The sequence below is a fragment of the Chondrus crispus genome, genomic scaffold, assembly GCF_000350225.1.
Source record: "Chondrus crispus Stackhouse genomic scaffold, scaffold_95, whole genome shotgun sequence".
NCBI classification, from domain to species: Eukaryota; Rhodophyta; class Florideophyceae; order Gigartinales; family Gigartinaceae; genus Chondrus; species Chondrus crispus.
In genome coordinates this window covers 48,463-57,741 of record NW_005178839.1, presented here as the reverse complement: position 1 = coordinate 57,741, position 9,279 = coordinate 48,463, and the positions used below count along the sequence as shown (strand labels likewise).

The window sequence follows — 9,279 nt, the reverse complement described above, 5'->3', positions numbered from 1 at the left end:
TGATCTCTTACATGATAGACGAGGGGGGAGTGGTTGAAAAAGTGAGCAGGGCTGGTATGGACATTGATTTCAATGGCGAGATGAGTGTGTGCGTTGTCAGATGCGTTTTGCTCTCGAGATTTGCGGAGAGTCTGTTTCGTGGCATCTGCACATACGCCGCTCTTTCTTCTCGGTGTTTGTTAGGGTTTCTCGGGTGTCGTAGATACTGCGTGGACAATGGTGTGTTCGTCTAACATGGTAGCAAATACATCTCTCTTTTCGTGCTTGTGCATCTTTGATAGTGTCATGAGGTTAGATAAACATAATTTAACGTGTGGCATTGATGGTTTTGTTGATGTGGTGGGGGTGGGGGGGGGGGGAGAGAGAGAGAGAGAGACGTTGCCAGTGCCCCGCATCCGGCCTGAGTCCGTATAGGATACCGTAGAAATCACTGATGTGACGTAACGGCTTTTGAGATCCACAGTGGGCGAAGAGCGGTGCACTGTTCAGTATTGTACTGTAGTGCTATACACAGGATGACACAAGATGATTGCAATGAAACGCCTCTTCATGCAATTAACGGGGCTACTAGCTAGCTAGTTGACTTACCTGCTAGCTGTAGACTTGTTGACTAATCCTATCGTTTTACTAGAAACCAGCAAAGCAGAGGGCCGAGTAGGCTGGCGACAACTCACATGTCGAAATGGCAACAGCGCCGAATATTCACGGCGATTCGTCACTGTCGAAATATCTTGAGCTACGTTTTTTGTGCAAATCTATTGGCCCTCGTCCCTCTCATGCAAGCAAGTCCCTATTCGCCCCCGTCACTGCGCACAAGTCCGAGACGCGTGGAGTCTTCCCCGTCCTTCTCACACATACACAGCGGCGCATAAACCGTGCAGACTGCATCCTCTCCAGTGCATTCTCCCCCGCGCCGTCTTTCGCTCCTCCCCCTTTCACGCCTTGAAAGGGGAGCTCTCTGACCGGCGGCGTCGAGAAGTGAAGTCACGACAACTTCCTTCTAAAAACTCTGTGAAAAGGACGCGAAAACAACCCGCGACAACACTTGCGCGTTGCCCGCTTTCCTCTCCAGATTTTCAAGACCATCATGGCTGCTTTCGTGCCCATGTTATCAGTCGCTCCGCCACGAAGCAGCACACTCTCTAGGCCGCGACTCTCTGGCCCGCCGCCCGCAGCGTCGCTTGCAAGTCCCGCACCTGCCGTCCCCAGATTTTCAAGTGCGGATTCGCCATACCCACGGCCGCGCATTCCCTCAAGTGCAATCCCGAAACGTAAGCTTCTATGCGGCAACACACCACGCCACACCTCACTTGGATGGCGATGTTCACTCCCACGAAGCTACGACCATTTGGATTCCGAGGCAGGGCAGTCGGACAACAGTTGGTCGCTCGCGTGGAAGGATAGAGTCGCCTTGTACGCTCAGTTTTCCGCTGAAGAGACGCTTGATATGTTACTCTTGGCTCTGAAAGCCAACTCGTGGTCTGGTCCGACAAAGGACGACGGAATCGATGCCTTGTATGCTTTTGCAAACGTGGACATTTGGGCCTTGACACATCGCTTCTTCGGTAGGAAGATGGACCTTGGGCAGTTCGAAAGATTCAAAAGGGTGCTTGTGGCGTCTCCGTACGATGTTCTACTCAGACATAGACGTATTAGAACCCTCTCGGCGTTGAAGATTAACGAAGAAACCTACATCAGTCGCCGCGTGTTCGAAGCTCCGGGAAGGGTGGATTCTATCTTCACGTTCACCATGTCAAGGGCCTCGTTCGGAGGTGGGGACAACGGGAAAAGGGCATGGATGGTTGATTCCATCATACATGACCCTTCGTAAAACTAAATTCAACTATTCCGCTGTGTTTAGTATCGCGAAAGGAACTCACTGAGGCTTTCGGAAGCCTTTCAACCACATTCATTTCCAGATACCTGGACAGTGAACCTAACCCTTTCACGACCAAGAAGAGGTTTGTGAATACAATGTACAGGTATTCGGGTATTTTGCGCAACATCTGATAGGTAAACTAAATCCCCCGTACACTAAGTGAGGGCCATGATAGGCCGGAAACCTCATGCTGACTTTAGTTTTTGCTATGCAGATGATAGAAACTGGAGAGGCAACTTGAAATACACTTTTCGCACTGCAAGTTATTCCTTGAAAGGCAACTTCGCCGCTCTGACGATGTCAGAAACTCAAGAGGAATTTGACGAGTCAGTATCGCAAAGCACTGCGAATTTGGGCAAGGTTGAAAGCCGGCCCTCAGACCGTTGACATACGTAGATTCGGCAAAGAGAGTTTGAATCTTTTTGTTACGTTTTACTTCAAGTGCCTCACAGGATATTCGGAAGCACTAGCAGTCGCGGCAGTAGCATTAGCAATAAGGGTAGGAGTTACTATCACTATTCCTTCACCTTCCGGCCGCGCCGCAGAGACTACAATGAAAAAGGGTATGCTATTTAAGTGGGGTCACATGATCCACAGTCCGACAGATTGTCCATTTGCCTGGGTAGGATATCCATGTTGCTTAGACCCCAACGGCGATCGGTTCGACCTGGTCACTGGCTTGAGTGGATGTCTCAATGTTCATGTCACGAGTTTCAACCATGTTTTCCAGGCAATTCGCCGTAATTTCGTCGTAATTGCCATCCTCAGCAGATGATCCGAGGCCCTGCTCCTGCTGGAACTGCTTCACCGCGGCCTGAGTTTTGGTACTAAAGAGCCCCATCTGCCTCAAGTACATGCTTTCGTTCATGTATCCCGCATCAGTTAGCACCTTGTGAAGAAACTTGACTCGCGGCCCACGGTCTCCAATCTTCAACGGTGCTGGCGGAACTCTGACGTCAACCAACACGTTCTCCCAGACGTATTTGCATTCAGTGAATTTCATCCCTTCCTTCGCGACTTGTTCGTTTCCATGGCAGTTAGTGCATAAATTGAAGTTCTTGCGGTTCGTGCACTTGAAACGAGAGCCCACAATCGGTCTCATGCCGCAACTGGTGCACTGAATTTTGTGATGAACATCAAACCCGCGAGGCCCTTGCTTTCCAATACGCGAGAAGGTGAAACCATTCTCCCATGGCATCGGCCCCAATGAACGCAGTTTGCGCAGTATGGCGACAACGCCTTCATCCACAAGAGCAGTGCTGACAAAGCTAGTAATACGTGAAGTAGTATGCTCACCTACTTTAGGCAGTAAATCCTCATGAAGCGCGGTGACAATGACGTGAATGCTTATTTCTTCTGGGAAACCTTGATCACCAAGATCAGAAACAAGCCACTTGCGGAACGTAGGCAGATTGTCCTTGAGCGCCGAAACGATAGCGCCGGTATCCTCTTCTTTCTTAATGTAACGGACGAGTTTCTTGAAAGATACCTTCACTTCTGGAGAAACGGAGGTAGCGTGTTTCTTGAATCCGCTCTTCCCGGATGGAAAGGCAGATATGTACTGACGAAGGCCATGAAACAGGCCCTTGCGGTACGGCTTTGCGCAGGGTGTCATCGGAGTATCTGCCATACCTCGCAGACCGGCAGTGGCAGGTGCAGCACGGGCATGCGTGGCGTCACATCCCTCATCTACGGACTCCGTCCCTTTCAGACTCGACTCCATTGCGGAAACAAGGTCTGAAACCTTGCAGATAAGGTTGTCCATCTGCGGAATCGAGTTACCAGCATCCGTAGCGGACGCAGAACGGCGTGCCTTTGCTGCCTCTTTGGCCTCTTCGAGAGTGAGGAGTGAGATGCGGAGGGGCTTGGAAGTGTCTTCGATAGTAGAGAACAAGTCGTTGAGCTCGGCGTCGGAATCGAAGGTAATGATGTCTTTGTCCAAATCTTCATACTGAGTGACGAACGGGACAGTGATGGAGAAACGCTCGGCAAGCTGCTGATGAAAATCAGCGAAGGAAATGTCCCGAGTGACGGGCAGACGGCGGATGGTTCCTTCAAAGGTAACTTTCAGAATGATGGACTGGTCCATGGCTTTGGGGCGACGGGAGTGCTCGAGTCGAAGGCAAGGCTTTTCTGTTTTGTTGGAAGGTTTTTAATCGCCGTTGACGAGATTTGGAGGGGTAGGTGGGGGAAAGAGGTCAGAGCTGCGGTGCTGGGTGGTCTTTAAATACAGTGGGGGCCAGAGGTTGTGATGCGGGGTTGCGGACATGTCAGTGAAACATGTCCAGCGCACAGCAAGGCAACGAACTACCCTTGGGTACCTCGGCCAAGTTAATTCTGAAGCCCTTTTTTCGAGGTTGGCACCATATATATCCCTAGCCTACAGTAGTGCCGCTATTGATCACACACTATCCTGCGTGCAAGGAGACTGACCGAACGCAAAAAGTGCCGTCCCATGGAGAGAGTAAAAGAGATGTGCGATTTCACGGAGACGCACCGAAAACAAACCCAGGTAGCCCCGACCTCAAAACGACCAACACACGATTTATCAGTTTCTTTTGCATACATTACTTTGTCTAGTGATTTTGCCAAGCAGGAAACGATACCAATATGTTTTACCTGGGTTCTCCGCCGCCCTGAAGAGACCGGATGGGGAACATGCAGTAGATCTGTACAAACCAATCCCTGAATACCCTGAAAGAGAAAAACAATGCGCTTTGTAAATTGTATGGCTTGTCAAAGTATCCGAAAATATCTCTCTAAGAATCAAGTTGGATGCTCCCTGTACCCGCAATGTAGATATACAGTTTGGTTGCAATAACTTCGTGCACGTTGTCGAAATCTCACGACTTTTCGAACTAGTGTTTGAAATGGCGCATCCCTGTCAGCACGACTGCAATTCCTCTTTCGTCTGCAGCTGCGATAACTTCTGCATCTCTTTTGGAACCACCAGGCTGTATCACAGCAGTGGCCCCGGCGTCAGCTGCAGCGAGTAGTCCATCCGCAAACGGGAAGAATGCATCTGATGCCACAACACTTCCAACCGTCCTGCTTTCTTCCTCCTCAGCGTTTGATGAGGCCTCTTCAGCTTTCCATGCTGCAATTCGAGATGCATCCACTCGGCTCATCTGACCTGCTCCTGTCCCAACTGTGGCCATGTTCCTAACGTACACGATAGCGTTTGACTTGACGTGCTTGCAAACCTTCCACGCAAATAGCAGGTTCTTCATTTCTTCGTCTGTGGGAACCTTTTTGGAAGCAACAGTTACGTCATCTTCATCCCTAGTTCCATTATCTCTTGTCTGAAGAAGCATTCCTCCGGACACTGATTTGAAGGTCATACCAGTACCCTCCGGATCAGGCATGGTGCCCGTCAACATCACACGTAGGTTCTTTTTCTTTGACAAGATTTCCAGAGCTTCAACGGTGGCATCCGGCGCGATGACAACTTCCGTGAAAACTTTAGCAATCTCCTCAGCCACATGAAGATCTACTGTGACATTGAGAGCGACGATCCCGCCAAAAGCAGACGTCGGATCACAAGCAAGTGCACGCAGGTACGCATCTTGTGCGGTGACACCAGAAGCAACGCCACATGGATTGGCATGCTTGATGATGGCGCAGACGGGCTCGGCACACGTGAACTCGGACACAAGTTCAAACGCGGCGTCAGTGTCCGAAATATTGTTAAAACTGAGGGCCTTGCCCTGTACTTGTTCCGCGGATGCAAGCCCGGGACTCTGTCCACTAAATGAATAAAACGCAGCCAGCTGATGCGGATTTTCTCCGTACCGAAGGCTCTGTTTCAGATTGGCTGATATCATGTAGTGGTCCGGGAACGTTTGTTGGAGCTCTGAAGAAAAGCGTTTCGCGACAGCCGCGTCATACGCCGCTAATTTTCCAAAAGCTGCGGCTGCCAGCTTGCGACGCAATTTGTGCGATGTCGCGCCATCATTTTCGTCGAGCTCAGCGATTACATCCGTGTATTGTTGCACATCGGTCACAACGGTGACGTATCGGAAATTCTTCGATGCCCCACGTATCATGGTCGGCCCGCCAACGTCAATGTTCTCAACGCATTCTTCAAAGGATTTCCCGGCAGCAACAGTGGCCTCAAACGGATACAAGTTAACGACGACGAGATCGATCGGTAGGATATCGTGTTCCTCCATCGCCGCGGCGTGGTCTGGATCATCGCGAACGGCGAGCAAGCCTCCATGGATCTTGGGGTGGAGTGTTTTGACACGGCCGCCCATGAGCTCGGGAAAGCCTGTGTACTGGGACACATCGTTGACGGGAATGTCAGCCTCTTGTAGGACGCGAAAGGTGCCGCCCGTGGACAGTATCTCGACGCCTCGTTCCGCAAGGACTCGGGCGAGGCCGAGGAGACAGTTCTTGTCGGACACGGATATGAGAGCGCGGCGGATCGGGATGAGACCCGGGCTCTCGGGTTGCGGTTCCGCCGCTGGGGCGGACGTCGGCGGCTCCATTGGGAATGTGGACGGTGAGGTCGTGTCGATGCCGGATTTGGCGGTTTTATCCGAAGCGGCGCAACACGTGGGGCGTGGCCCGTGGCGTCGTCGTGTTATGGGGTGACGGTTGGAGCGTAGGGGGCTGGTTTGGTTCGCCCGGTTTCGAATGGCGAGTGGAGCAGCGGCGGCAAAAGCCGTGGTCATCCTGGTGAGTAGCCCTTGGGAATAGAAGCCGTGTCGAGGGAGACCAAAAGATGAAATTCGGCCGGCGGCAGACTAAAGAATTGGGTTTGGAGGGAGGAAGGGTATTATGCTACTTGTAGGGTGGGTGACAATGGCCTGGGGACGAGGGCGGTGACGGCAGGTAGTTCATTGGAGATCAACTCGGGGCACACGTGGAAGCGGGCTCTGGGAATTGTGGGCTTTTAGGCGCAAAGTTTGGCGCAAAGTTGGTCGTTTTGCCTTGTGCATCTCCCAGATTTTTCAGGGCGGGGCCAGTAACGGAGGGTACAGTATCATACTGACCGGATCTGAGTATCATAACCTTCCTTGCTGGACACTACCAAGAGCAGCCATTGCATGTAAACTTCTACCGTCCGAGGCCTTATCCATATTTATGGATAACTTCCCTGGTGCCCAGGGAAGTTCAAATCCGTGGGGGCATGTATTAAAACCCCGTAGAGTGACTGGGAAGGCGAGAAAACTCGTTAACACTACCCTTCGGAGTTGCATGCAAAGAAAGGCATCACCACGAGGGCAAATTTGATGGATCGTTAGAGAAAGCCCCATCTTAAAAAATACACCACCGCCACCCGCCATATTCACTTGTCGTCGCCTTTCACTTCTAAAGTTTTTTGTTTCTGTTATTGCGGAAGCCCCTCCGTTCAAAAAGTTCAAAAACCACTAGTCCGTAAGGCGTGGAAACATATTTTCTTTCGATATCAATAGATGAACAAAACAAAGTAAACAGCCTACAGGCGTCAAATGCATCACTTGATCCAGTTGGCGTCGTAGAAAACAAACCGCACAACCGCAGCCATGAGCAACCCGCAGTCACCATCTATCATCCGCCAGCGTATCCACGAGTCTCGTGCAATGCGACCTCTGAATACCTAGCTAGAAGGGGGCTGATTTAATGCCGTCCGGTCTGTCATGGAGGCGGCACTGCTGTTCTACAGAGCGCACATTCCAGACGAACCTCCAGCCATCGCTCTAAGCATATTGCGTGGAAGAAATGGTTGCACGGCGTCACCATCCGATCCCTGGCATGTACTCCAACGCTCTCCATACAAATGCAACACTCTCGCTTCGGTTCATTCGACATGCCCCCAACAAGTGGTCTCTTGTCGCTCCCCTCTTCATCTTCTTCACGGGTACCTTCCTGTGCTTCAATGTCATCTTCCAGACCTTCATCCCCCATTGGAAGTGGACGATAATAGTCATACTTCTCCGGTAAAAATGCTTTTGGAATAAACCACCGGGGTCCAAACTTGTACTGGGAAAGCAAGATTATCACTTGAATTGCCAACCACGCAACCAACGCCATCACAGAGGACGGCTGGGGTTGGATATGCAAGAAGTTCTGCGGGCAGCCCCAGAAATAAAGCGGGATGGCCAGCCGTGTAACCGAGGTCGCGATGATGTATATCGGCAACAGGGGCCTGCGATGATCCTCGACGACGTTGAGGATAATCTGCGGAACCCAGAATGCGTATAGCGCAAAAACGAAGAGGCGGATGTGATTCTGCATTTGATACAACAGGAAAATACCAAGAAGCAGCGACCCGTAAAATCGCGAATACAGCATAGAGAGCTCGCGGCGCATCGCCTCCCATCCTTCGGAAAACCCGCTAGGCCGCCTCGCCTTCCAGATGAGGAGCATCCATCGCATGAGAAAGATGGAAAAGCATATAAACTTGAAGAAGGCTGCCGTAGCGAACGCATTAAACAACGACTGTACCGCGATCCCCATAGTCAAATGCCCCAAGCACAAATACGAATCAGCGACCGCCTGCAGCCCAACAGTCATTAGCGAGACCCTTCTAGCTCCTGCCTGCGTCGAAGTCATCTCCATCTGCCTGATCAGCACAATAACCTGCGCAAACGCGACCACAGTCACCAGCAAAGTATAATTGATTGCCTTTCCAAACAGCTTATCCGTATCTAAAGTCGACAACTCAATGGTCATTTTGGTCTTGCACGCGTCCGACTCAAACGTCCCATGCATCCTAACCATCTCATCCTGCTCGCTGACGTGTTCCTCGGCGCCAGCCGGCGGGCCGACCCCATTACTCAAGAACCCTGGCGCAATGTCAGCTCCAACATCCCCCCTCGCGCTTTCCAGAATCGAGGCGCCGCTCGGATCAGGCACCCCTTGCCCGGGCGAGGCGGCACCGGGCCCGGTCGAGAGCGAGGTATACTCATTCTCCTGCGGGAGACTGTCGGAGTACGAGCCCCGGGCGATGGCGAAGGAGGCGATGAAGGGGCACTGCGAAGCGACGCCCTTGTGGCGCTGTGCATTCGGGCGGGAGCCGGCGAACTGCTTGCGGTGCTCCGTGAAGCGCGGGGCGAGGGCCTGGATGAAGGCCTCCTGGGTGATGTTCTGGGCCGTGAGCGAGTGTGCGGGGCCGTGCGTGTGGGCGTCGTTGAAGGCGGTGTACAACTTCTGCACGGCGGACTGGACGTCCTCGAAGAGGACGTCGCCGATGAGCACGAGGACGCCCGTGGCCCACTCGTACACGCCGATGAGGTGCAGCGAGACTTCGCGCGGGCTGCGGTACGGGCCGTCCCGCAGAAGCAGCTCGCCGAAGACTACGTTGACCCGGGGTGAGAGATCGGACTTGTAGTTCTTCGCCGTGAGGAGGGCGTAGCCCATGCGCTGGCGGAAGGCAAGGTCCGTGGGTCATGGGGCTGGTTCCGGGGGCCTTG

At 52.4% G+C, this 9,279-nt stretch overlaps 5 protein-coding genes; 2 read left to right on the top strand and 3 right to left on the bottom strand.

The window, feature by feature from the left end:
- The window catches only part of CHC_T00008160001 (hypothetical protein), a 1,897-nt gene extending 1,628 nt beyond the window's left edge, over positions 1 to 269 (top strand). The window contains 2 exon segments of the mRNA XM_005712004.1: positions 1 to 37; positions 38 to 269. The exon segment at positions 1 to 37 is cut by the window's left edge and continues 658 nt beyond it. Of these exon segments, the coding sequence (XP_005712061.1) occupies positions 1 to 37 (37 nt within the window). The 3' untranslated portion in view covers positions 38 to 269.
- A 1,778-nt stretch (positions 270 to 2,047) lies between these two features.
- Positions 2,048 to 2,266, top strand: CHC_T00008159001 (hypothetical protein). Its single transcript, XM_005712003.1, has one exon. The coding sequence runs from the start codon at positions 2,048 to 2,050 to the stop codon at positions 2,264 to 2,266; it is 219 nt and encodes a 72-aa protein (XP_005712060.1).
- Positions 2,267 to 2,276: 10 nt separating this feature from the next.
- CHC_T00008158001 (hypothetical protein) lies at positions 2,277 to 3,968 on the bottom strand. XM_005712002.1 is given in 2 exon segments: positions 2,277 to 2,519; positions 2,520 to 3,968. 1 exon segment carries the CDS (start codon positions 3,966 to 3,968, stop codon positions 2,520 to 2,522), a length of 1,449 nt encoding a protein of 482 aa, XP_005712059.1. The 3' UTR covers positions 2,277 to 2,519.
- Positions 3,969 to 4,392: 424 nt separating this feature from the next.
- Positions 4,393 to 6,369, bottom strand: CHC_T00009056001 (phosphoribosylaminoimidazolecarboxamide formyltransferase (AICAR transformylase)-IMP cyclohydrolase (inosinicase) (IMP synthetase) (ATIC)). XM_005712001.1 is given in 2 exon segments: positions 4,393 to 4,737; positions 4,738 to 6,369. The coding sequence occupies 1 exon segment, from the start codon at positions 6,367 to 6,369 to the stop codon at positions 4,738 to 4,740; it is 1,632 nt and encodes a 543-aa protein (XP_005712058.1). The 3' UTR covers positions 4,393 to 4,737.
- Positions 6,370 to 7,501: 1,132 nt separating this feature from the next.
- CHC_T00008157001 (hypothetical protein) lies at positions 7,502 to 9,226 on the bottom strand. The gene has a single exon (XM_005712000.1). It carries the CDS (start codon positions 9,224 to 9,226, stop codon positions 7,502 to 7,504), a length of 1,725 nt encoding a protein of 574 aa, XP_005712057.1.
- Positions 9,227 to 9,279: the final 53 nt, after the last annotated feature.

Bases quoted from the DNA above. Each gene is read 5' to 3' on its own strand.
- CHC_T00008159001 (XM_005712003.1), top strand. From the start codon at position 2,048: ATGATAGGCCGGAAACCTCATGCTGACTTTAGTTTTTGCTATGCAGAT.
- CHC_T00008158001 (XM_005712002.1), bottom strand. From the start codon at position 3,968: ATGGACCAGTCCATCATTCTGAAAGTTACCTTTGAAGGAACCATCCGC.
- CHC_T00009056001 (XM_005712001.1), bottom strand. From the start codon at position 6,369: ATGGAGCCGCCGACGTCCGCCCCAGCGGCGGAACCGCAACCCGAGAGC.
- CHC_T00008157001 (XM_005712000.1), bottom strand. From the start codon at position 9,226: ATGGGCTACGCCCTCCTCACGGCGAAGAACTACAAGTCCGATCTCTCA.